The sequence below is a fragment of the Alternaria incomplexa genome, assembly GCF_024043165.1.
Source record: "Alternaria incomplexa strain BMP 0042 chromosome Unknown scaffold_6, whole genome shotgun sequence".
NCBI classification, from domain to species: domain Eukaryota; kingdom Fungi; phylum Ascomycota; class Dothideomycetes; order Pleosporales; family Pleosporaceae; genus Alternaria; species Alternaria incomplexa.
The window spans coordinates 1,795,343-1,821,745 of NW_026249855.1; the positions used below are offsets into that span (position 1 = coordinate 1,795,343).

Here is a 26,403-nt window from a genome sequence, read left to right on the forward strand (position 1 = left end):
CGATGTTTTCGAAACGGTCGTGTTGGCCGGTTGCCATTAGGTCCACGTAGGAATCTGCTGTGTTCTGGAGATATTCGCGGGTGCAGTCGAAAGCCACCACCGAGGTAGCCATTGTGGCTAGGGCAAGGATGAGATGAGCCATGATGATTGTAATGGTCCCGTTGGGGCCACAGCGAGAGTCCTTTAGCTCTTTAAACCACCTGAGGACCAGTATCGTCGCAGATCGAAGCGGTTTTCGCGAAATAGGTGCCCGCGTTCCTGGATTCCATGGGCGAATGGTAGCGACGCATGTGTTCCTAGTACTTTGGGGTTACAGAGTCTCGGTCTCGGACATTAATGAAGAGTGTGGGGCACTCCGGCATTGAACATCTCCCAGTATCGCGCAACCCCACACGATTGTTCTTGGGATGTGGTGGGTTTGGCTGCGATGCGCCAAAACATGTTGGAGAAACTTCAAAATGGCGTTGCGGCGAGCTTGCATACAGGCCAACAGGCTGAGTTCTCGTGCTTCCACCTTCAAAGCTCCTGCTTCTTGACATCCGGTAGGTGATAGCAATTCCTCAGTCGGCAGGCAACCCACGAAGCCTCGCAGACATTCTTGCAATGCTCTTCATCCCAGTCGTCCAGGTAGTCCCACAATGTGTTCATCGATGCAGCCTGTGTAACGTCAGTACACGACCATCTCGATGCGGCCATTGGAAGACACATACTATTTCTTGTGGTGATGGCTTGCGAGATACGTCGTCGGTGTCCGATTCGGAATCGGCTTGCACTGACTGCGGCGAGCTGTGCTGCTGGTCTTCCGCTAGAAGCGCGAACGCGTAATAGACGCTGTATATCAGCAGAGACGAGAGGACGAGTACCAGCAGAATATGCGCGACTCGAAAGAGCAGCTTCATCGCAGGTTGCGCGGCGGTCTCGGCTCAGTCAGGCTGCTGTGGATTGTTCCTGGTGGGATCTCATGAATCACGAGATGGTTGGGTGACCGAGCGCGCTAGCGCGCTTCCCGCTCTCAGGCCCTGCCACGCGTCTTCGCAGTACTTCCTTCTTTCACCTTCCCAACACTTTCATCGCAAATAACAATCACACAGCAAGCGTATCGCGAAGCAAACTGTTGTTCACGCGGATATCGCCAGATTCCAGCCATGATCGCGTCCACACTTACAACGTCGCCACACGCGCGTTCCGCTTCGACGCGTCCAGAATCTGCTACATGTTCAAAGTCACTACGTAGTAATTTCCTATACATGATCGGGGTTGATGCAATGATCTGTGGAGCTGATCGTACACATCTGAAAAAGCTGACACAAGAACACATACCACCATCTGCCTGGTTCGAAAGTCTGCTAACAATGCAGCATTGGCAACAGATCCGGTAATAAGCATCCTCCACTTTGTAGAGCGGATGGAAGTTGTTCTATACCGACCGTGGTTTCCAAGCGGATGTGTTTTCACTCCACACTCGACAGGCGCCGAAGCAGAGCACGAACCAATCGAGCCTTCACGACTGTTCCTAGGAATTTCTCTGTCTATATAATGTACCGCTCTCTTGGAGTTATATCAACTACAGCCGTTCTGCAACTCTCAACGGCCGTTCAACCTTCAACACTTTCATACGCGAAGCGCAGTACGCTCCCCTATTTTCCTAATTGTCAGCTATCGGCCCCACCACAGTCTCAGTCGAAACGGTTTCAACAATGAGCGATGATAGCTGGGATGACGATGAGCGCCGCCATGACTCTCGCCGGAAGACGAAAGATCGAAGAGTGAAGAATGAAAAGAACTTCCTTGAGACGTTGATGGACTCATCAATCGAGAACAGCATGAACAAGCCGCTGTTTCAAGCTATCAAGGTCTGGATCGATTGCAACATAGGCATAGACCTCACCTATCTGGTCTGGGCTATTTCTTTGTGCATTCCCGCTCGCACATATGGCAAGGCAACATACGACTGGCTCAGTTCGAACCTCACAAACTCACTTGAGCTCGACAGTAGCGATGCGCTTGTCACCGACCTTTTGATGTGGATTAGCAAGCAACCATCCAACCAGCTGTTCGCCTGGCTTCCGACTTTCGAGCATTTGGAGTGGAAAGATTTGTCGCATGAGCAAAAGACCGCCAACAATGATGAGAGCAACTCTCACCACCTCATAGCTTCTGCTGGCTACACTCCTTTCTTCCACGAAGGCGTACCATTCCTGCTGTACAAACCGGATGGCCGAGGCTACGTTAACAAACTCACGTTACGCTGCATGTGGGGCAGTAAAAAGCCCATTGAAGCCTTGCTGAAAGCCGTTCATAAGACTGTCAGCGGCCAGATGACGTCCCTGGCTGTCCGTTACGTCTCTTCCCATAACACTATACACCATACTTCGAGGAAACGTAGTCTTGAGACGATTGACATGAATCCACTCAAGAAACAAGAGCTTCTGACTGATCTCCAGGTTTTCCTTGCCGATGGGACGGAGGACTATTACTATCAGAATGGAACGCCATACCGAGGAGGCTATTTGTTCTACGGGCCAGCTGGTACAGGCAAGACAAGCTTGTCTACAGCCATTGCGAGCCACTACAATCTGCCGCTTTGTGTCATCGACCTTGCCGGCATGGATGATACGACGCTGCAGAGGCAGGTGAAAAACCTGCCCGCTCGCTGCGTCATCCTTTTTGAAGACATTGATGCCGCGGGCATTGTCCGTGAACGCACCATGGCGCCGCCGCCTTTAGAGAACGATGACGATAGTGATGAGGAGGAGGAGGAGGAAGAAGAGGAGGAGGAGAGTAGTTCAGAGTCCATAAGCTCATGGAATGCAAGGCCGAAGAAAAAGAAGCGTAGGAACGTGGATTCTAGAAAGAAGAAGTTACCGCCTCCCCCGCCTCCCCCATCGAGGACAAAGGTCACTCTAAGTGGTTTGCTGAACACTCTAGATGGACCTGGATCGCGAGAAGGCCACATCGTCATGCTGACAACAAACGCTCCCGATTCACTGGACGAAGCTTTGTATCGCCCAGGTCGTGTAGACACCCAAGTGTATCTCGGTTTCGCTGATGATATCACTGCTGGCATCACATTCACACGCATCTTTGGCAGCGATAAGCAGGTGACTGTGCCGCGGAAAGAGCTCAACCGCATGGGCCGCCGCTTTGGGCGCATGATACCCTCCGACTTCTTTACTCCCGCTGAGATTCAGAAATTCTGCATGAACAGACGTGGTCAGCCACAAAAGGCACTCAACGAGTTTCCCCAGTTCATCGACGAAAAGCGAACGGGAAAGACGAACTTCCAGTACGACATCCACCGACGTGCCCCGCAACCCACGTTTCAGAAGGAAGACGTACGGGACGATGACTCCAGCGGTGAGGGTCAGGACACTCCGAGTAGTACTGATGAGTCTGCCGAAGACGTCAAACAACTGAACCCTGAATCGTCCCATACATCATCAACGAAGTCGCCCTCTGCAGCACGGCGAAGGAAGTACGTGGTTGAGCAGCTGCACATAACTCATAGCAGTCACAAGTTTGAAGACGATGCTTTGGCATACGGCGATTATCATCCGAGACGAGGTCAACAAGTTTGGGAGGACCGTCTAGCCGACAGTGTTGCTCATGCGTGCCAGGAGCTCAAGGATTTTTTTACTGATACACGGCATTCGTCGCACGTACACAGGCTGCGTGCAAACCAGATTGAAGAGATGACTATGCCCAATCTTGACCCACGCGTGACCGCGCCGTCACCACTCACTCAGTCCAACCTTGATGCAATGTCGCTTGACGAACCTCCAGCGGCATCGCTATCTCCGATCGACTTAAGAGACTCATCTGTGTACTACACGCCTCTATCGGTTGGCGAACAGATTGAGAAGACTTTGCAGCATCACCGCCGGCCCAGTCATTCAGATGTAGATGGTCGTCGTGATGCCTACCCGCATCACGGGCCCCTGACGGAAGTAGCCGAAGGTAATGCCTGGGAGGATGAAGTGTCACCGGCGCCTGATACCGTTTCACTTCGTACGTTAGACCCGCAGCCGTTGGAGGATTTCGAGCAGCGCTGGGATTGAGAAACAGCGCAACAGAACCCAAAGGTTGTGAGGTTGCAAGAGGCGGGGCGAGGCCACGTCGCCGTATACTTGTAGGGTTAGAAGGCTCGGTCTTATTACCCAATAGTATGTTGCATAAATGGAGTCTGCAATTTGTTCATGCACCCAGAGCTGGGAACGCGATATGTGACTAGCAACACAAGGCCATACAGTGCCATTTTGAGGAATGAACGAACCGGGATGGAGCAGAATGGCATCTCAGAGGAAGACTTTCGGAGAGAAGTGGTACTTGCTTTGGACAAGATCGCGATCTGCGCCAGATCGCACCAAATGTGCTGCATTCCATAATGTTTCTCCGCGTTACGCGATAACCTTAGCGGTCGTCGAAGAGGATTCCCGTATTGCGCAATGCTCCGATGATGACACATTGTATCCTTGCTTCGTGGCCCACAGCCCCGGTGGCTAGACGGTCGTGACAAGACTGCATACAGACGCCGGTAATCATGATACCCGACTTGGTGTGCTGAAGTGTAGCAGCCTTACTGGGAATAACTTGTTGACAGTTGGGCTGAAACGGTGCCGGGGAACATTGGACGCTTTAGGCGCGCAACATTTTGACACTTGGAAAGACGACTAAAGAATTCGAAAGGGCCTCTTGATGATGTATGTGAAGAGGTTTGAGCGTGAAAAGAGTAAGATATCTGTGGTCGTCGTCGAAATACCTCGGTAGCGCTCTGGTATCAAGAGCGGTATCAAACACATTTCCTCAGCCCACGTGACGTCGCGTTCAGAAGCACCATGATTGGGTCGGAGGACCCATCCGTACCAACGACACTACTCCTGCACCAGCACGGTTCCGTACAAGACGTCTGGACACAAACCTGCTTATGCAAGTCAGTCACTTTCACTCAGGGTCATCCCGCTCGACGATGCACCGAACTTAGACTATCACTGTTCATCGATCCTTCCATCGACGTTACACTAACTGCAGATAGCACCGGGTGGACTACACGTCCTGTACATGAGTATGAATCGCTTGGCGATGGGGGTATAGACCGTATGTAGGCTTGCTTCTCCCATGCGAGCAGATAGCACCGGGAGGACCACACGTCCTGTACGTGAGGACATATCGCTTAGCGTTGGGGGTATAGACCGCATGTATCCTTGCTTCTTCAATGGGGAGAATTGCCGGACCCTTGACTGGGTCGACCAGAAACGAGCTAACCCATTCTCCGGCCCAAGGTTTCGCTTCACGGTCCCAGTAGTGCGACTCATCCGGGCTCGACCGCATGAACTAAGAGATATCGGGTTGTACATGCTAGTGGGCTCCGCATCAGGAGAGGAATACCTAGATACTCGACCATCTGATCAAGATGTGGAACTGAATCAAGTCTTGTGATATGAGATATGCAGAAAAGAAGCACATCCGGTAACTCGGGGTCATGGAGACAACCAATTGGTGTGTTTAGCCTGATTCTTGGCGGAATGGCTTGTTTGCAACCGGTCACAGTATCTCAGCCAGTCCACAATCAGGTTTTCTGCCCAAACAATTCTCGCAACCACAAGTCTAGGGTACAGATTGAATCCACGTATATAAAACAGCCATCCAGATGAAGGTATGCAGCATACCCCTCTGGGAAACTCGTTCCGATGTGTAAGTAGTTCTGGAGACAGAGAATGGTTATCTTTGACAAGGAAGCGGATAGACTGAGTGCTATGACCCTGCAGCATTGTAAGGCTGGTACTTCACCCGTAACGCACTAAAGTAACGCCCACAGCTCAGCCCATGAAAGGATACATCAAGAGATATGCATCAAGACTGGCATGGGATCGATCTTTGTGTGTCCCTGCGACTGCCCATAAAACCCGTGGAAGACCTCATCAGGGCCGGCGCTACGAGACAGACGTGGGGGCCACGTTCGGGAGAGCTACGTAGGATAACGATGCCACAGATATAGCAGATGAATGCAAACGAGATGTTTAACGTAGCATGATGTTGGTAGACATTAAGCGAGGCCCATGTGGTCGGAGATCGAAGCTATGAGAGCCTTCTTTTTTTGCACAGGCTAGGCCCAAAGCGCCGCTAGCTTACCCCACCATAGGATTCAAACGAGAGCAGCAAGGAGATTTACACCGAAACCAATGAATGACCTTTATCTTTTCGCTTACTTGCCAGTTTCGGACCTTCTTGCCCGCTGCCCAACATCTCTGGACCCTGCGCTGTTGCGATTCTAGAATCTGTTCATGCAAAGGTGAGAGCCGCCACCAGTAGCTTCACCTAGCTCGCATCGGAACCGTGGGATTATACCTTTACTACACTTTTGACACTTAAAGCCACAGTTTCGCCACTCACCTGCCTGCCAGGACTTCCGCCTGCTCTTTACTTTTTGGCGGCATTGACGCCGGCAACGCCACTTCGAAGGCTACCATGGGACTCCTCGATCTTCCCCCAGAACTTCTTGACCTGATCATTGACCGTACCGCACCTGATGGTCTTGAAAGCTTCGTGCTCTCATGTAAGACTGTGTATGGACGCGCTGCGTCCCAGATCCGACAGCACAATGACATGCGCAAGACTTGGAGCCACACGACTAACATGAGCCGGACTCGTCGCGGTGACACACTGGCTATCCTGCACGACATCTCTCGCGATCCGATCATTGCTGAGTACATTGAGACTCTTTCTCTCTGGGATCGCCGGCAAGACGATGAAATGCCGGATGATTCCACCCCGCACAGTTTCCGCGAAGATGAGCAGGAGATGGAAAATATCAGAGATTTGCTGCGGCGCGCCGAATATTACGCCGATGCTGACGAGGAAGAGTGGTGGGGTCGCATTCTGGAAGAAGACAGAGCGGGTGACCAGTCGAACATGGACAAATTGTATGCGACCGTCGCTTTGTTAAGTCTTCTACCCAACCTCAAGACGCTGCAACTGCCTGATAGGTGGCATGAGGTCAGGGAAGGTGAGGGCGCCGAGGCTCTTGTTTCTAATGTGCAGTCGCTTGTCGCCAAGTCCAATGCAAGTGAGCACCGGCAGAAGCCCCTGGCTCGGCTCGAGACTCTGTTGCCGTTCGTGGAGGAAGGGTATGACGTCAGAGTTGGCTTGCAATGTCTTGCACCTTTCATGACTCTCAATAGTATACGAAACATCTACGCTGTCAGCTGCGTTGCAGTTGACGAGGATTGGGGAGGTGTTCCCTTCAACTGGCTCAACCCTAATGTCAAATCTCCTTTGACCCGTGTCGAATTCGCCTACTGTTGCATGGACGCTACGGGACTCTCGGCCTTCCTCACAAACACACCAGCTCTCCAGGTCTTCAAGTACTCACACCAAACAAAATGGGATGGTCTTGAACACGACTGGAACGCGGGCGAAATGATCGAGGCCCTGGCGAACTACAACAGCAATACTATTGTTGATCTCGCCATCACCATTGACGAGCTGCACGGCGAGATTGTAAACGGTCTTTCCTCGTTTCTGCGCTTTACCAAATTGCAAAAGCTAGAGGTGGACGTTGAATGCTTCTGTGGACCACCACTGGAGAGCGGACAGCGCCAGGGCCGTGATGCGCATGTTCCGACTGGCGCGAGGACGTGGGGGCATATCGACATTCCCTGCATGGGTGACATGCTTCCGGAGAGTATGAGAGAGCTGCATGTCAACACAAACTTCCCAGAGCCGTCGGAAGAGTCCCTTAGGGCTCTGTTCAAGAACATCGTGGTGCGACGTAAAGACAAGCTCATCAACTTACATACGGCGATCATCCGACAGTACGGGTCATCCAGTGCGGGAAAGATTGCCGAGAGCCATGATGTCATTTTGGAAGTATTCGGCGCCGATGGTGACAACCTACTCCCAAGGTCCATGATGCCACTGTGGAAGAGAGAATTCAACAGTCGCGTCGGCGGCATCGTATTCACAAATAGCTAGAGGGAGGACCTGACATCAACTGGAAGATCGCAACCTTCTAGTTGCGCTGATGGGCTGCTTTCCGGATCCGAAGACACGAGTTTTGACAAGTGCGGTGTTGGTGTAGTACGCGATGCTGGAAGCGAGGCGCTTGTGTGTAGGTAGTGGTGATTCTAGGAAATACCAGAGGTCATGGCCGGCCATCGCCGATTCGGAATTCTTTGTATATGTATCAACAAAAAGTCAGTTAATCTGGAAAGCAATGTGAATGCAAGAACGACCTTCCAGTGATCGCGAATGTTGTGATGCCCCTGCATAGTCAGCATGATAGCGCGGGTCACGATTGCGTCATACCAGCGCCCCCAAACCAGCCACCTCGCGCACTGACAAAATCATCACATACGAAAGCAGGATCGATATTTATAACATTCAACACATCAGCAGCTACGACCTTGCTAAGCTCGCAGCCATGGCAGTTGCGTGCTCATTCCGAACTGAACACGTCGCGCGAGCACCGGCCAGCACGACCCATCCTTGTTATAGCATACCGGAACAACAATCACAGCCCCACTATCGTTTATCAATGATATGATGAAAGCCGACCAAGAGGCTCAAGTGTCTATCAATTTATCTGCTTAGAGAACTCAGATGGCGCGAGGCACATGACTTCACCCAGCGGCAGCTCTGGATTAGTAATGGCCGCAGCCCACTGAGACAGTAACACAATGTACAGCACGTGAACGATGCGAATATTGGTCTAGAGATGCGTTCAGTCAATCTGTGCATGACCAATGTCTCCCGCTCGACAGGTAGACCAAAGTATGGTTCACGCTGACTCACAGAACTTCGAACAGTCATGTACTCAATCTTCAAAACCTGCGTTTCCTGCCCTTGTTCCATCATCTAAAAATATCGCCCCATCAACTTCGAATATGAAGGTGCCACTTGAGATACTGCGCTGCATCTTGGAATTTGCAGGCGCGTCCTATAACCGTCACGAACTTCTCCAGCTGAGACTAGCCAATTGTATGTCCATTAGTCCTAATGGATCTCGTCGCATAGCTAACATTATCTAGCTCTATTCGACGAAGAAGTCCGCTCCATATTCTTCACCGACCATGGCCTCGAGTCAGTTCGATTCTACCTCCACTGCGGCGCGGCCTCTGGTCGTGAATGTGTTCGACAACCTTTCTGGGACAGAGTTGATCGGTACTTTCGTTACGCATACCTCCAACATCGCGTCAAAATGCGGGGTGCTGAGTCCAGCCTCTTCGCGCATTTATTCGCTCCCGTATATGAGTCACAGCTCAGAAATCTGGGGATATCGGAAAGAGACCGTGCCACTAGACAAGAGAAGCTGGAATTGTGGACAGGCTTCTGTATGCATGAGTATTGGAAGGAAAGCAGGGTAGTCGCACACGCTTCCTCGTCAGATGGGGCGAAGAAGCTGCCACACTATGATGAATACACGATGGATGACGACCCCGAAAAGCGGGTCGAGAATGACCGGAAGTTCCTCGAGATCTGTTGCGCCATTGTCGCCGACGAGGAAGATGCAGTGCTCGACGCATTCGCAGGCTTTCACAGCAGCGTAGACGATCTGAACTACTGTTTCGGCACGACCCTTCTTGGCTTCGCAGTTAGTACCGGACATACAAATATGCTCCAACTGCTCCTCCGCTCAGTAAAAAGCATAAAGCAGGAGCAGCTATACAAGTACCTCTTCATCGCCATCGCCGAGCTCGATCGCCCCAAGAAAATGATCGGCATTTTGCTCAACCACTCCATACAGCATATGAAAGATACAGCAGGAGGCAATGTCTTCGTAAGAAAAGACGTAGCAAGACGGATTCTCAGCAAAGATCTCCTCATCTCAGCCAAGGCCAAACGCGACAAGCGTGTCTTCGATGAGATATACAAATGGATGGAGCGCGTTCCAAACTTTCACGGTAAACTCGTCATCTTCGAGGCTTTCTTCAACCAAACTCTTTACGATGAGAATCCATGCGTATTTCTTCCCAAGCTTGATACTCTCTCAAAGCAGGTTGACAAGATTCCGGGGACACGCGCCGTGATACCCGCGTACTACCTCAAAAAGTCATACCAGCGGCAGCTCGATAAGAAGTTCAGCGACGTATATCGTCATGGCCGTTGGATGTGTCCACGTAGCTGGCCCGGGTACAGGGAATACAAGGTCCCAGGATACTGCATGATCGGCGGGTCGTCCATAGGAAGAATGAAGTACATAAAGTTGACGAGCCCGCTGTTCAAAGCAGTGGCAAACAAGTCGCTAGATTGGGCTGATAGGCTGCTGTGGGCTGGTGCGGATGCGGGGTGCCAGGAAGATGGCGTGGGCTTACTAGACGTGGCATGGAATGCCAAAATCAGGTTAGAGGTTGCGCAGCTCGTTTATGCGCATGGCTGGAGGTATAGAGATGGGGAGTGGTTGAGATGCGGAGATGCTCAAGTCTAGGATGAACTGCGAGTAAACTACTATCGAAACACGCATGCATTATCGTTAGTAACGTGCGCCAGCTTGCGCCTTACCCTTGCTCTTGCGGCCATCACCACTTCTGTTCCCTGTGCGACTTCCCTCACCTCTCAGTTCTTCCCCGATCCTGTAAGCAGCCCCACAGTATCAACCATCCAATATCATATCCGCAATATCTCCCCGATCAGCTTCTCGCGCCAGCTGCACAGCAGTCTTCCCTGCCCTATCTTCTACGTCGATATCCGCTCCTTTATCCAACAGGCACTGCACTATCTCCAAGCTGCCCCTCAAAGCAGCGATAGCCAATGCAGTCATACCTTCCCGACCTTGACTTCTGTGGGCGCGGCTACATCTGCGGTCAATATCCTCTTTGATCTCGTCTTCGGTAAGATTGTCTAGGAGGGTCTCCATGACTGACATGCGACCGATCTCGGCGGCGACGTGGAGAGCAGTCACGCCGAAGTCTTCGTATCGCATTCGTGCACCCCGCTTGAGCAGCTGGTCCAGACTCTTGATATCCACGTCTGCACCCGCATGGTGCAGCATGAGGTTGAGCGCGACGCCTTCCTCGATGACACCTGTGTTGAAAGGAAACTTCGGCTGCGCTAGGAAGAGCTTGAGAGTGTGAATGTTGGGATACTTGACTGCGTACTTCAGCGGTCTAAGATCACGGCCTTCGGGGTGGTCCATGGTGTCCTCGTTCAGAAGAAGATTTGCCATACGAGCGCTTCTGCGTTTGAGTGCCGTGTTCAGGGCCGTGCGAAGGTCAATCTGCTTTCCTTTGATCATCTTATCAACGACTTCGTAGCGCAGTATTTCCTTGAGCATTCGCGGTTCGTGCTCCTCCGTTGCGTATTCGATGACGTGATACGCCTTCTCTTTCATGTTGGTCGTTATCAAGATCGGCCCTAGTAAGCGGTGGTCGCCGGAATCTATGATATCTTCAGCATAGGCAGTGTTGTTCCACGGAAAGAATCTTCCCGATGTCTTTCCGATTGCGAAGGTGATGGTAACTTCGAGCAACTCAAGGTCTCCCCTGTAACATGCGTTCCACAACATGTTCTCTATATCTTTTTCGGGCAGCTCTGGGAATCGTGAATCAAGCTTGCTGAAGATCATGTTAGCTAGCTTTGCACTAGAAATAGCTGCAAAGGTACATTGGCCAGTTGTGGTGTAGGAGACTTCTTTTGAAAGAATCTCTGCCATCCTGACGTGATTATGCAGAATAGCAACATCGAGCGGTTCTAGACCCTGGGCGTCCTGGGATGTCGCGTACTCTTCGAATAGCCAGTCTTGACCAGCATTGTCCAAGACCTCAACAAGGTCGAGGAGAGCGAACACGTGGAGGGGTGTTGTGTACCGCCGCCGGCGATCAGAGTACCGAGACATACCGTAGTTCCAGGCCATGAACATGATCCACCACTTCTCCAGGATTGTTGACTTGGGACCGAAATATCTCAGTATGAGGTCCATACGGTTTTGCTCGGTGTCTTTGGAAAGCTTGAGATGGTCAGCCCAGTGCATTGTCGCATACTTTAGACAAGAAGGGGCCTGAGACATCCAGGCAGACTCCTCGTCGTTCTCCAGGTCTGCTATGTCGATTTGCATAAGACCGACATTGATTGCATCTAAACACTCCTTCGCAAGCCTGGTGTGACAGTCAACCGCAAATTTAGACTTTGAGCGCGCGAGCCATGCATCCGAATCTATAAACTCAATGCGATCGGGAGTGACTAGCAGCTGTGTCGGAATGGAATTGAGAAATCCGAAAATGGTAGACCAATTTTCCTCTGGAAAGAGAGCCCGGAACTGTTCAGTCGTCGGTGGATGAAAGAACGCGGCAAGCAACTGTAGCGCTTTAGAACATAGTACTTGGTCCTCGTAACTGAGGGCTTCGAGGCGCCCATCAATCGTAAGCGAATGTGCAGACAAAGAGGGTTTGCTCCCTGCGTGCGCAGTCAGGCCGATGTTACTGAACGTCGAACCATCCAGAGGGGTGCTGGTAGTGACGAGAATTTTGAACTTGGCTCCAGCTTCCGGACAGCCTTCGAGCGGGAGTGTAAGGGTCAGCAGTTCAATGATGAGAGATTTATCTTCCGTGTCGCATTCCTCCAGGCCATCCAGTATACAGTACGTAATTCCCTCGCTGTGCAGCTTCGCGGCGCGTCGCAAGAAAGCCCACATCATCCTGGCTTGATCGAGGTAAGTAGAAAAGTAGACGGGATCGTCGACGCATTCGCAAAAGTCTTTCATCATGATAGGCCGTTGTTGAAGAAGCTGGGACATCCAGCCTTTCAATACGGCGCTGGCAGTCCTGTGTTGTTGGTAGGGACGATGACAGAAAAAGTAGAGAACCTTAGTCTTGGAAGATGCCGATGACTGCAGACCTTGCAGGTGGTCCACAACGAACAAAGCTGCTGAGGTCCTGTCAGTCTTGGTGCCTCCAGAGATCTGTACGCGTAGCTGATCGGTAGTGGGTCCAAGCCACTTTGCAAAGTCGCTGTCATCTATCATCCATTTGTGATCTCCGGTCGGTCCTAGTGAGCTTTTGAGGGTGTCGAAGTGGTGGGTAGGATCGAAAGGTCTTACCGCCCGTTCGATCTTGTCTATCCCCGGCAGCATTAGCATGTAACCTCATTTGAGTGATGTGAGGGCAAAAAGGAGCAACTTACCTGTTGAGCTCGGCTCCTTCGTGTCGCTGGACTGAAGCATGTATGGACTGTCGAGACGTAAGCAATCCTTCTGTATGAAGTCTGGCACGGCGATCTGTGACTGTGCGTTTTCTGGCTCCATCATGAATACAATGATGGGTTTTACTGTCTCTCAACCGCCGAGAACAAGGGCAGGAGAGTACTTATACTTTTCATCTTGATGTTTGATTAGGTATCATTTTATGTAGCAGTTGCGCTTTACTATTCACACGCATTGCTAACAATAGCAGTGCATGGAGTTGCGGACAATAGCAAACGGGTGGCAAACTGAGATTCAATACGAAAGCGGGACACATTTCAAAGCTAGTCAATGGAAGAAATCAAATCTCGCGCTGACTTGATGTAAGGTGTTGGGTGGTAGTCAGGATGTTGTTGTAGCAGTCGCGATCACACCAGAACCCGGACAGGAAGGTCCGCGGAAGTCTCACGTGACGGCGCGACAAGCGATTTGTGGCTTCGGCGCGCAAAGCCGTCGCAATTGGCCGGGAAGTGTTGGCGCAAGCAGGATCTGACGCAGGGTGATCCAGTCAAACAAGGGAAATATGCGAGGAAGAAACAAGTATGGGCGGGTTGAGTTGGTCAACTGTTAGGAGCAAGGTTCCGGGTACGAGGTTGAGATGAGGTCAAATTGGGCATTCAGGCGTTGCGCCTCCCGCGGAGCGTTGCGGATGGCTTTTGACGGCATCGCGATGCTGAACAGGAAAGGCGATGCATTGCGACAACATTGATCAGAAAAAGAGCCATGCGGAGAGATCGGCCGAACATTGAGTGTCGTGATGTCGCGCGGTGCGGGCGGTGGTGTTGAGGTTCAGCCTCCTATTATTGGGCCCCAGCCCCCATAACAAGATGAATAATTGCATCATGGCGTCGTAGTCAACCAGCGCACTACTGTGTCAAATCCCCAAGCGCGCCCTGCTTTTCCCACTTCTCTTTACCTGGGACAGATTTTCGGCACCCTTCAATTGCTTGACTGTCTTGATCCTTCTCGAGCATTGTGTTGCGTGTTGCTGCACACCACATTGATCTACCTCCCCCACAACTAGCGCCGGCATCGTCGGTTCCAGGCCAGGAACTGCTGTTCCCCCAGACGACGGCCCCCCAAACACGCCAAATACCAACACCACCACTTTGCTGCCAGCGCGCATTCTCGCGGCCAGTGTCGCATACTGCTCGACTTCACCATGCCGGCCGTACGCGATCCCCTCAGCTTCCTCGCCAACATGGCGCCCCGCGACTCCAGCCTTAGCGCCCGACAGCCTGCCTTCGACGTGCCAGCGATTGTCTTCGATGCGCCCAAGACAGCCCCCATTGTCAAGCGACAGAACGTCATATATGCCCAGCAGGGTATAATACCCACCTACTACAACACCGACGGTCCCGAGCCCGGCACCGTTGTCGGCATCGTCCTAGGCAGCGTTGCCGGCTTTCTCCTGATCTGCTGGCTCATCCAGTCCCTGATGAACACCAACAACAAGACCGGTACAACCACAGCCATGGCCGGAGAGGAAGAGATCGTGGTGCGCAGGCCACGACGCAATTCACATGGCGGACGCTCGTCGCGACGCCGCTCGGAAGTCCGCGAGATTAGCAGGAGCCCGAGGCGGAACAGTGGACGCTCGCAGATCATTGTTGAGGAGAGGAGGGGTGCGCCACCGAGGGCAAGGAGCATCATCGTGGAGGGACGGCAACGCGTTCCAGGCGACGATGTCGTCGAGGTCATCGAGGAACACGATGAGTACCGCGAGAGGAGAGGCGCCCGGAGAGGCCCGGGATACCGGTGAGTGCTTGAAATGCCTTCATTTGAAGATATCGATTTACTAATGCATCCAGGTGAACAGATACTAAACAGTAACTCCATCACGCACCTTACCCTCCACCGAACACCCTACAACCTACCAACATCCTTACGTGCGACCACTACCTACCGTCGCACCACAGATACCCCCAGAATACCCTTTTGCTTCTATCGCGTTCTTGTTTTGCAGTACTTCCACCGATATATCTTCTTCTCTGTACCATAATACGGGCTGTTCTCAACACTTGGCGTTCAAGCGGCGGCATTGAAGGCGACGACATCCAGTTTGAAAGTGAAGGAATGGAAAAGGATATGTTAACGCATGACGCATCATGTATAGCGAGACGCGCCTCTGAATTGGACGTATGGGAAATGATTGCAGAACTCCTTATTTGCGGATGAATAGTCAATATATGATCTATGAGATCGAATTATTAGTAGCCGGCTGGACCTTGCCGTGACGTCGAGGTCGCTCTTTCCTCCCAAGTTCGCTCACCTCGACCAGCCCCACTTTATGTTGACTTACAAACAAACCGCGACACTCACTTCTCCACCACACTCTACGCCGTCGCCTTTACGTTCCGTCTCCAGGCTCAATACTCCCATCCGATACAGCGCGCGCCCAGAACGACTGCCATCTGCCGCTCGTAGCAAAGGTAGACAGCTGCTGCAAACCGCCCGCCCTAAAAACTGTACTGACATATGCACAGATGGCTAAATCGCTACTCGACTTACCTCAAGAGCTCCGCGACATGATCTACGAGTACGCACTCACGGAAGATGACGGGCTTGTCGTCCAACGATGGCCTGCGATGCACCTCAAGGCGGCCGGCGCCACGTACAGGACTGATCCAAACCAGCTGAAGTTCACCTGTCGACAGCTCTACGCCGAGACGACTGGACTGAGCCTGCGATACAACGAGTTGATCTTCGATGATTGCGCAAGCTTCGATACATTCGACGAGTTTACAGGGACCTACTGTACAAGTGCGCATTTCGAGCGAGTCAAGAGAGTAGTCATCGTTCAGGAAAGATATTGCAAGATGCACCAAGAGCTGAAGAGAGCGCATGGCATCGGCGAAGCCTATCCAGCCTTGTCGGTTGAGATACGCTGTGACTGGCTCGCGGAGCGTACTGATTTCTGGACATGGTTCACTGGAGGCACTGAGATTCAATATGCACTTTGCGACACGTTTCCTGAGGTTGCTGCTCCTTGGATCATGTCTATGGTACAATCAAGGCGTCAGACACTTGGGTATCGATGGATCGTCAACCCGAGGAGCTTCCAAATATATCCTGCAGGCTTCGACGAGGAAAGTCTTAGGCTCTCTGCTATGGAGATGCATCTCGGCGACATTGAAGGAGGTCTTGACGACTGGGTTGCGCAGTGCAAGAAGTGGTTCCAGGAAGGCTTCTGAGTTGCTGTCAACGTTGCATGGGTACTACAGCGCATCTGGCAGTAGGAAGCCGAAGAGGTGCATCTCAGGTTTGTCGTTTAGAACATTATACAAAAGCAAGAGCTGGTGAGCCTGAGAACAAATCGGGATACGTGCTACACGATTCAATCGATACTCCTGTCTGATAGAGTGTCATCACTTCCCTTTACTGTGACGTCACACGCGCAGTCACTCTTTCCCTGTGAGAAGTCTCAGTGCCTCGCCAAGCCCCAGAGCAAACGGACTAGTCTCCTAGACAACAACATTGAGACTTTACTTGCCTCTCCGCTTCTCCTCGTCCTCACACTACTCACTGTTTCCGTCACGACACTCAGTATGCGCCTCGAACCCCCACAGCCACTCGCCACAGGCGGCTCGGCAGCACCGTCGGCCCCAAACCGCCTACTCGCTCTACCGAGAGAACTCCGCGATATCATCTATGAGTACGCACTCACTGAGGATGAAGGCCTGCTCTTGTTCGAGCGTCGCACACTAGGGGAACCCTACAGCTCCCGGAGGATCTTCGAAGGACGCCGCCCGACTGACCCCGATGTCGAATCCAATCGCCTAAAATACGTCTGTCGCCAACTATACGACGAAACCAAGGGTCTGGGATTGGGACTAAACGATCTCGCCATGCATTCCAAGCGTCAGGTTGAAGGTTTCGTTGCGTTTTTTGACACGTGTTCGACCAGTCAGCAGCAATGTATTCGGAAAGTCACGTTGAATGATTCCTTCGTCGTTCACTACGGATATTTGGGCAGATGGGACAAGGCCATTGAGATCTTAAGGCCATATGGCGCATCACATCCTTGCATGAAGTTTCATTTATATGTCAATTCATTCAGCAAGACCGATTCCGCCGTCCACTGGCTCCTCTTGGCCGGCACCATCCTGTATGCGAGATACATGCACGCGAACCATGCTGCTATCCCTCCGCAAATAAGCATGATGGCCGCGCGCATAAATGCTGATCGGGTGCATCCAATTCCCAGTCACATCCGCATATTCCTTGGTAAAGAACCTGGCCACGTCATACACACTGATTTCGATGAGAGATCCGTACAGACATTTGGTGAAGAACAGATCAAGATCTGCACTCGAGAGCTCGAGAAGTGGCAACGCGACGGCATCTAAAGAGCTCGGGGTCACGCCGGTGAGGTGCCGGTGTGCGATTGCAGAAAATCGATGCTAGTGTCGTTGCGAAGGCTGGTTTTACTCCAGGTACGTTCTTCAGCTGATTCTTGGGGTTACGGAATGGTTTGCTAACTACACAGACTCCGGTGTGTATCATGAAAGCTCGGAACTTGCGCTGTAGGGTGTAATCATCACTTGGATTCGGCTTTTGCAATATAACGATCTGGATGGACTACCTGGGAAGAGAGACGAGTGGCATCAAAGTGTCGGAGGTATCTGCGGTATCAGGAAGGCGAATAGAACTCGACGAAGTAGTCGAAGGTCTGGGCCTGAGAGACGAGAACAACATGAAAAGCATTCACGCACCATGAGAAGACTGCAAGTGATTTGATGATAATGTATTGAGGGCATGCGCTATATTGGCATCCCATTTCCCGTCCTACAAACGGACGCTCATACTGAATTACAACTGATAAATTTTAGGCCGTCACAGTCCACTCCAAGCGTGAACACATCTTCTCCGTCATAGCCTCATTCCCACAACCAGTCATCTAGACCTGGTTCTCGTTGCGCTCCGCCGGCTCCAAGATACCACCGTGGGTACCAGCCTGCTCGGCCTTGCTGAAGTTGCGACCACCAGGACCCATGTGCAGCCTGTCAGTGTCGACAAGGCCGTCCTTGGCCAAGCTCGACGCATCCCACTTGGCGCTGGTAATAGGGTTGACGTGAATCATGTACATGGTGTCGATCTCCTCGAGCGAGCGGCCCTTGGTCTCAATCATGAAGAAGTAGACGACGAAGAAGAGCAGGACGAGGGAGACTGCAAAGACGAGACCGTAGAAGTAGTCGATGCGGTCGGTGATGAGGGTAGAGCAGAAGGAGATGATGAAGTTGAAGAGCCAGTTGGAGGCGGTGGCGAGACCCATGCAGGTAGCGCGGTAGCGGGCAGGGTACAATTCTCCGACGATGGCCCAGACGAGGGGGCCCCAGGTGGTCGCGAACGCGGCAATGAACAGGCAGGTGAAGACAATCATGACGTTTCCGGCAGCGGGCGTGCTCTGGGGAAGGTTCTGGTCGAGGGCGTAGTGACCGACGAAGGAGTAGATGAAGAGGCACATGGCCATCCAGGCAGCACCGACCATCATGGCCTTTCTGCGGCCGACGTTCTCGACGACCCAGAGACCGAAGATGGTAGCGACGACGTTGACGGTTCCGAGGATGATGGAGGTGACGTATGAGTTGGAGAGGCCGGTGGCGGAGAAGATGGTTGTACCGTAGTAGAAGAAGTAGTTGGCACCAGTCAACTGCTGACCGGCCTGGAGGACCATACCGAGAAGAGTGCGGTACAGCATGCGGGGGCCGGTGAAGATCTCGTGCCATGGGTGGTCGCCGCCAGCAGACTCAGCCTCGAGCTTCTCCTGGATCTCAGCAATCTCGGCGTCAATGAAGGCGCTGTGGGGGTCGACACCGTTGAGACGGGCCATGTTCATGCGAGCTTCGTCGACCTTGCCCTTGCGGTATGCGTAGCGGGGAGACTCGGGGAGGAGTAAGATGGTGCTACCAAGGATGATGGCCCAGAGTGCGGAAAGACCGTTGGGAATGCGCCATTGGGCGCTGTTGACGTAGTCCTTCTCTGTGCCGTAGTTGACCATGTATGCGGTCCAGATTCCGAGTGTGATGAACAGTTGGTAAGAGGAGACAGTGGCACCACGAATGCGCTTGGGGATCGATTCGGATTGGTACATGGGGACGACGGTGGAAAGAGCTCCGATACCGAGACCGGCAGTGAAGCGACCCATGGCGAATTGAACCCAGACGTTCTTGCTGGTGATTTCGATGATGACACCGATGATGTAGAAGAAAGCGGAACCGGAGATAGTAAGACGACGACCGAAGGTGTCAGCGAGAGGAGCTGAGCCCAAGCATCCGAAGAGAGTACCGACACTGATGGGTTGTTAGACGCGTTCATGGCGTTGCGAACGAAGTGACTTACGCAAGAAGACCGACAATGGCACCAGAGCGGACAGCAGAGAACTCGTTGTTCTCACCACCGAAACGCGCCTTGAAGTCGTCCATCTCGAGGAAACCAGAGATCTGTCCAGACTCATAACCGAACATGAATCCACCGATACTGGCACAAGCACCGAGGATAACGGCAATGGCAGGCACGCGGCCCTTGGGCTCGAGATCCGCAGCCTGGACGGTCTCAGAGTTTCCCCTGGGAGGTGTGTCCGCAGGAGTGGCGGTGTTTGGCGTTCCCTTCTCGTGGATCTCCTCTTCGGTCGCCTTCTTCTTGAAGAAACGCGACATGACCGTCATGTTGGGCGCGTGGTAATTAGGAATCAATAGAGAAAAACAAAAGGGTATCGAGCAAAAGTCGAGCTGGTCTGCAGCGCGGGGTATACGTCTCAAACAAAGTGAGCTGGAGAGAAGCTGGAGAAGAGGAGACCAGTGTGGGCTGTGAGGAGAAGGCTGCACCGTATAAATAGCAGAAAATGCATGCGGAGACGGGTTCGTAGGGTCTATTGACAGTGGAGCCCCAGTGTCAGTCTCATCCGCATACCCATCCGACTAACATTTTCCAGAACGCCCTAGCCATGGAGGCGAAAGGAGATATGCTCGCACGAGCGCCCTGACAACGGAGGTATGATGACATCGCATCGTGGAGCTGGAGCTGGCAACGGGGCAGCCTGTCACGAGCACGCTCGAGCCGGAGAGCTGCCGGTCATGAATTTTCTTCATCGCGTAGTATCGGAATGGTTGCTGGACACGCCGAGAAGCACAGACAGTTGATAGTGCAACGATCGGCCCACTGCAGCTGTTGCAAGTATACCACCCTTCTGGTTCTGGTAGATTACTCCTCGGGGTCGTATACGGGGTCGTATAGTTTGTGATCTTGCCCCAGTGACTCCAGTATCGCGTGCTCCAACGGTGTCCCCTTACATGGCCATTGTGGATGGTGATGATGGGGTGCGCTTCAGTATCGGCGAACTGCTCCATCTGAGTATCCAATGTTAGACTTCATCCAGCCGGCCTATGAGATAGCTTGGAGCTACCCGGGATGTTTCCTTATGCAGGGGCATAGACGCGTCTATAGTGCAGACGAGGCTGACAAGTGCCTCATATCGTTGGACAATATGCAAGCCGTGTACGCACGGACGTGACGGCACTCGCTAGCTTCCGCAGAGCCTCAAGTCGCGTTGGATCGTTCACACCGGTGACAAGTCCATCTGGTCGCCATTGGAGGGTAGCCGGAACGAAAAGGTTGTTCTCGAGCTAGGGCAGCACGTTTTTCGTCCTAGTAGCCGGTAACTGGTGCGCCAGAGCTTCTGCATTAGAAAACCGGGGGTGACAGTTCCTGCGGGATATCCAAATTCTTCGCGGAGCGCGGTAAATCGAGACTTGCGACGTCAGATGTCCACCTCTACGTCACCGTGATTTTTCATCGCTGGCAGCGCATCCTCGGTGTCGGCGGTACGAACTTGGCAGGTTTCCCAGCAAACGCCGGTCTTGGCCGACGCGCGATAAAAACCTCATCTCCGACTCCGAGGTTGCAGCGCTAGCGGCCCGCTACGTGCATCCAAGCGTGAAAATCCTGAGCCAAGAGTCCTGAAGTTTTTGAGAAATACGGGTCCGTGTGGATCAATGCGAGAGCATCGTGAGATGAGCAATGTGACAGGTGCCGACATCCAGGTCACGCTTTCGCGTCGAGATTGTGAGACCGGGTGATGTTCGGGAGACCGAGGGGTTACCGGATGTTGGGAACGGCAGTATGTGGGATGACGGTTGTGGTGCGCATGTGGGGAGACACGTTGATGGAGTCTCCAGACACGTCTACGATGGTTAGCCTTGACTCCGTGCTATAGTAGACAGGTACCCCGTGGGTGGTGTGAGTATGGGGGTGCCAACCGCAAACAGAAAGATGCGTGATGTGACCAAACAAGCAAAAATACGTACCAGTCTCAACCATTCGATTGAGCGCACCAATGCCAAAGAGCCATTTCTCTTAAGCTTGATAGCAACATGTCGCCGTCGTTCTGAAAAGAGCCAAACAGACGTTCCACCCCGTGGGGAGCGCGACCTCTTATACAAATTGCTTCGGACGGCTTTCCTCCGGCTGTGGAGATTCCTCGACCCCAGAGAGGCGCCGATCCACCAATGAATGATGTAGTCCCGTGATGAACGAGCCGACTGCCGTTTCTTTTGCCTAATGTACCGCCTCTTTTGAGCCTCCTTTCATCCTCTGCCTGAGTCGAGAAGCGCGAACTCTTCCCGCATGTCGGATGGCATCCTGCTTTGGGAAAGGTTCAGGCCACCTCCGCGAAGCGCGATGCTTCCGTGGTGAATGTCGCATAGGAGCTGTGAGGACGGTACCATTCGTAGAAGACTTTTGAGAAGGCGAGAGCCGTAGTAGCACGCCTCTCACAAACCCATGTATTTTTTTGCCTTCGCAATGGCTTCTGCAAAGCGTGTGTTGGCTCTTTCCCATCGGATGGGGCGGAATGGGGTGTGGAGAAGGAGCTCTGGGGTAATGCGGATTAGTTATCGCCAAGCCCCGCTAGCTACCAGAAATGACATGACAGCGTGCTTTCCCTTGACACATCTTTTTCCCAGTCAACGCATGAAAGCACTCGAACTTGGACGACGCATACTCCCTACTCATCGCACCCGTTCTATGAATGACATGCGTTGAATCGCGATGCCTAACACTCTGCTTCATCACGATACTAGCCATATATACTCCGTCCCGGCGCATGGTAGCTAAGCTTCCAGAATGGGTCACAGTGCACGTGCAACTTTCGCGCGGGCATATTCATATCATGGGTCAGGGATTGGGTGTCTTATATTCGATGTACCTATCTGATTGCCCTCATGCTAGTATCGGCGTGTTCCCTCGGGTGTGAAGAACTCGAGAATCTATAGCACTGCCCAGGCATCTCCAAACTCTCGTTATACAAGCACTTCTTTCCGACTGTCCTTCTTGTTGCCGATGCGGCGCGTGTTGTTCATGAGCAACATGCCTCAAATGCCGTTTTTGTACCACTCCCTGATCTGCGCGACCCAATCCTCGAACCCCTTCTTCTTCCGGAGATACGAGTCCCGCATTTCGATTTCGGTTCTGTCGTACTCCTCCATCGGATAAACCCTGATGTTTCTCGAGACCAGTCCGCCTCCTGCACGGGCGCTCCATTGCCCCATGTTTATTTTCTTGTGCATGTGTCTTGTCATCTTTCTGATATCGCTTGCAATACCTGCATCAACCTGGAAAGGCAGCTTCTTTAACCGCAGAACACGCTGTAGCGCAGCCCCAATGACAAGCAAACCGCGACATCCAAGCTCCTTTCGCAGAGCTTGCGTAAAGATAGCCACTTCGAGCTGCGGATCTCTTTGGCAGAAAAAGCCGAAGTCATTGAATGGTATAGCTGAGAGATAGCGGTCTGTAGGTCGATCATGCTTGTAACACATAAGTTGCCGAGTTCCAGGACCGAAGGTTTGGTTGACAGGGTTATAGAAAGAGTGAAAGGACGTGTCAGCCGGCGAAACCCCCATCCAAGCAGTCTCTATACGAAGTTGCCGACAAGTGTGCTTGAGTTCATTGAACTGGTGTGATAGTCTTACGTAGGTCCGAAGTGGTACCTTGTGAGAATAGCCAGTCACCCGTAGCGGTGTTGAGTTCTCCAGTGCGTACTCGTAGATCTTGTTGCGTATCTCGCCAGGTAGTCGGAGAAGCGGACTACGGAGCTGAGTCAGGATCGGTTTTGGCACTAACAAAAGTGTTAGTGACGTAGCGGTGATTGCAATAGGTAAGATCACCTGCGCCGCTGCCCTCGGCACTCGCAGTCGCCATTGACTGAGCTAGGTATACTGTTGATCGCTGTCGCTGTTTATCGTTCTTGGATGCCGGGACAAAGAGTTTGGATGTTGCTAGGGCAAAATCGTGTAGGGGAGGCAACAGCAAATAAGCAGGCTAAGCGAGGGTCGAGCGCACTGACGTGAAGTGAATGTACCTAAGTCGACGCACAACTTCTCGTATGGTGACGTAGTATGGCATTGACTTGACGAGAACATGCAACAGCACGTTAGTTATCATACGTATCGTCTACTAACATAATATCTAGAGATTAAAATGTATAATTGCACAATGCAATCAGGCAGTTGGTCGAATTGTCTTGACATTTTCTCGATTCTAGAAAAGGGAAATATTACCTAGGTACTTAGCTATTCACCTGGACAGGCACCAATGACATCGGTTACATGGTTTGTCTCATGAAGCTCATCATATCTCTCAGAACGTTTTCCTAGTAGGTATCATCCTAGTATGTGCAATGCTCATCCGCGTCATTGATCTCTGGAGATGAGTGTGGGGACGTGATTAGCGTACTAGCGCCTTGGCGAAATCGAGGCGACTTTCAGCACGACACCAACATTTTGACTCACCATCGACATCCACACCGCTGCGAACGACCATGAACACCACCATGGCAAATGATCCGCAGCAACAATTCGGCCAAGGCCTTGGAAACGGTGGCGATCGCCCACCCTATCAGAAGCAACCTGGCGATCCACAACGTGGACATTACGTGGAGGGTCTCCGCCCGACTGACGCGCTGACTATCTTCAAAGATGCAGGCGTAAAAGGACACCACACGTTGTGCATAGCATGCGGACAGAAGGCAAACCTGTCGCATCGCAACCAATGGCGCAAATGTCGAGGTGGCTGTGCTTTGAATCCCACCCATCACCATCCCGGGCAACCCTGCTCTGACTTGATGCGGGTTGCTAACGAAGACTGGTGTTTCTCGCATGTCAGAGAATCGCTGAATGCCGAACGTGACGCAGCTCGTGACCCAGAGCACAAAGAGCGCGCAGAACAGCGAAGAGAGCAAAAGGCTAACGCACCCAAGCCCGGTTCCAACCGGCCGCCTCAGCAGTATGGCAGGCCGACTTCCCCTCAAGGCCATTCTCAGGCTCCTCAGATTGATCATTTTCAAGGCTATGGGCAAGCTTCTACGCTGCCTTCGCGATACCCCGACAGCCAGAGGCCGACTCAAGGTAGGCTCTTTGGTGACTACCAAAACCCCGGTCATGATGCCGGCCATCCAAACAGCAGCTACGGCGCTGGATATGAGGTATACAGTTCTCGAGATGTTTCTGCTGACCCTAGGCATGTGTACGACGGTGAGTACTCAGCCCAAAATGGTCCAATCCGCAAGCCCGACTTCCGTGAGCGGAGTCCGCCAAGGGAATCACTCCCAATCCACGGCAGCTATCGTGATCGAGCGCCTTCGACCGTCCGTTCTACTCGTGAGCCACCGAGCTCAGAATCGGCCACCGAACGCATGGCCAAGATGCTCGCACAGCGCAAGGCAGAGTCGGGTTTCCCATCTGCTCGACTGGCTCGATCGCCCACACAAGCACAAGGTGCTCAGAGCCAGGTACAGCCGGATCTGGAACGCAGGTTTCAAGAGCAGCGTCTTCAAGCTGCTACCACCGCTGTTGCAACACTGCAGAAAGAGGCGATCGCTGCGAACACAAAGTATGAACAGCTGAAGACAGCACATCTCGCCCTGATACAGCAGGTGTATGAGGTGACGCACAACGCTGCCGTTGCATTATCCGCCCTAGCACCACGTGCTCACATCGCGACGCCGGCTGAGCCGCTTAGATCTAAAGTCCAGCAGCCCTTACCTGATCAGAGCGCTAGTTATCAGAGCAATGACTTGCTATCCAGCCAAGAAGCCGAGTCGCTGCAGTCAGCACCTGGTATTGGACAACAGATGGCCCCCTCGGGCTTTGGTAACGGCGCCACTCCGACAGGAGGCAAGCCTTCCCCATTACAGCCGTACTTCAACGGCACACTTCCTAAAGGCGGCTTTGGTCAGCCACCGGGACGGAAGGAGTGAAGGGGAGTAGGAAGGGTTGAATGGAGGAGGCGGAAGCTTTAGTGCAGACAGTTGTTCTGCTATGTAGTTAGTATGAATGCAGAGGTTTCGAGAAAACATCACTGTTCTATCCAGGCACTTGCGTTGCTTGCATGGTGGGTAGTATCTCATGTATGTCAATAATCTCAGTCATATGGCTTCCATCACGAAAGCCACCACCCATCTAACTACACTTCTCCCCCAAACTCCACCCTACCATCCTCATCGCCCGCCTCACGTACGTCCCAAAAACCAAATATCATACCTGCCCGTATAATTCGGTCCCGTCCTCGTAAGCAACGGTCTTGGAAACTCCAATCCCACCCACTGCTGCCAATTGCTCCACCTCACCCCACATCCCAGCATAAACACGAAATTCCCTGGAAAAGGCTGCGGCTCAAACGCATGGTCAGACCACGTCTCAGCCATCTCGTCCAGAGCCCTATCGATATTGTACCAAGCGCTGTAGTATCCGGAGGTGGAGTCTACCCGTTTGCGAGCTATCTCGTGGGAGAAGCCTGCGATGGGGAATTTGGAAGTGCCGTTGGATATCTTCGGGTCTGCGGCATGGAGGAAGGTTTGGATCGAGGTATGGGGGTGGTGGGTGGCGAATGTTACGAGCTGGGCCATGCAAGGGTCGAAGAGGTGCGGCGAGAAAGGAACTTGTCTGTATGCAATGCGCTCGTGGACGTGGATGCGGCGAATGCCGTTGAGTTGCTCGGGTCTGGCGCTGGCAATGTATTCTGCACATATGCTAGAAGCGGATTCGGGAGTGTCTTTGCGGGGGGGGGGAAATCAGTTCTGGACAGCGGGTTGGTGGGAGAGCTGATGTCTCTTCGTAGAGTTGTTTGCAGACGAGTTTCATTTGGTTTAGATCTGTTCGAAGTTTTCGGGTCGGATCGTCGAGGATGAGACGCTGGTGTGGAACTCCGTTCTTGACGTATGGTGCCATGAGGATAGC

The 26,403-nt window shown here is 52.6% G+C and overlaps 8 protein-coding genes across 8 annotated transcripts; 6 read left to right on the plus strand and 2 right to left on the minus strand.

Annotated features, from left to right (window-relative positions):
- Positions 1-1,697: 1,697 nt before the first annotated feature.
- J4E90_005157 (uncharacterized protein) lies at positions 1,698-4,058 on the plus strand (the record flags this gene model as incomplete). The annotated part of the gene is made up of 1 exon (XM_051434713.1): positions 1,698-4,058. The coding sequence occupies one exon, from the start codon at positions 1,698-1,700 to the stop codon at positions 4,056-4,058; it is 2,361 nt and encodes a 786-aa protein (XP_051291969.1).
- Positions 4,059-6,465: 2,407 nt separating this feature from the next.
- Positions 6,466-7,971, plus strand: J4E90_005158 (uncharacterized protein; the record flags this gene model as incomplete). Its single annotated transcript, XM_051434714.1, has 1 exon — positions 6,466-7,971. One exon carries the CDS (start codon positions 6,466-6,468, stop codon positions 7,969-7,971), a length of 1,506 nt encoding a protein of 501 aa, XP_051291970.1.
- Positions 7,972-9,383: 1,412 nt separating this feature from the next.
- On the plus strand, positions 9,384-10,423 carry J4E90_005159 (uncharacterized protein; the record flags this gene model as incomplete). The annotated part of the gene is made up of 1 exon (XM_051434715.1): positions 9,384-10,423. A coding segment is annotated over one exon (1,040 nt), but the record flags the coding sequence as incomplete, so codon positions are not given.
- Positions 10,424-10,588: 165 nt separating this feature from the next.
- On the minus strand, positions 10,589-13,234 carry J4E90_005160 (uncharacterized protein; the record flags this gene model as incomplete). The annotated part of the gene is made up of 2 exons (XM_051434716.1): positions 10,589-13,047; positions 13,114-13,234. 2 exons carry the CDS (start codon positions 13,232-13,234, stop codon positions 10,589-10,591), a joined length of 2,580 nt encoding a protein of 859 aa, XP_051291972.1.
- A 1,099-nt stretch (positions 13,235-14,333) lies between these two features.
- J4E90_005161 (uncharacterized protein) lies at positions 14,334-14,933 on the plus strand (the record flags this gene model as incomplete). The annotated part of the gene is made up of 1 exon (XM_051434717.1): positions 14,334-14,933. The coding sequence occupies one exon, from the start codon at positions 14,334-14,336 to the stop codon at positions 14,931-14,933; it is 600 nt and encodes a 199-aa protein (XP_051291973.1).
- A 1,786-nt stretch (positions 14,934-16,719) lies between these two features.
- On the plus strand, positions 16,720-17,520 carry J4E90_005162 (uncharacterized protein; the record flags this gene model as incomplete). The annotated part of the gene is made up of 2 exons (XM_051434718.1): positions 16,720-17,054; positions 17,232-17,520. 2 exons carry the CDS (start codon positions 16,720-16,722, stop codon positions 17,518-17,520), a joined length of 624 nt encoding a protein of 207 aa, XP_051291974.1.
- Positions 17,521-18,071: 551 nt separating this feature from the next.
- On the minus strand, positions 18,072-19,839 carry J4E90_005163 (uncharacterized protein; the record flags this gene model as incomplete). The annotated part of the gene is made up of 2 exons (XM_051434719.1): positions 18,072-19,464; positions 19,514-19,839. The coding sequence occupies 2 exons, from the start codon at positions 19,837-19,839 to the stop codon at positions 18,072-18,074; spliced, it is 1,719 nt and encodes a 572-aa protein (XP_051291975.1).
- Positions 19,840-24,226: 4,387 nt separating this feature from the next.
- Positions 24,227-25,424, plus strand: J4E90_005164 (uncharacterized protein; the record flags this gene model as incomplete). Its single annotated transcript, XM_051434720.1, has 2 exons — positions 24,227-24,234; positions 24,332-25,424. The coding sequence occupies 2 exons, from the start codon at positions 24,227-24,229 to the stop codon at positions 25,422-25,424; spliced, it is 1,101 nt and encodes a 366-aa protein (XP_051291976.1).
- Between the last annotated feature and the right edge of the window lie 979 nt (positions 25,425-26,403).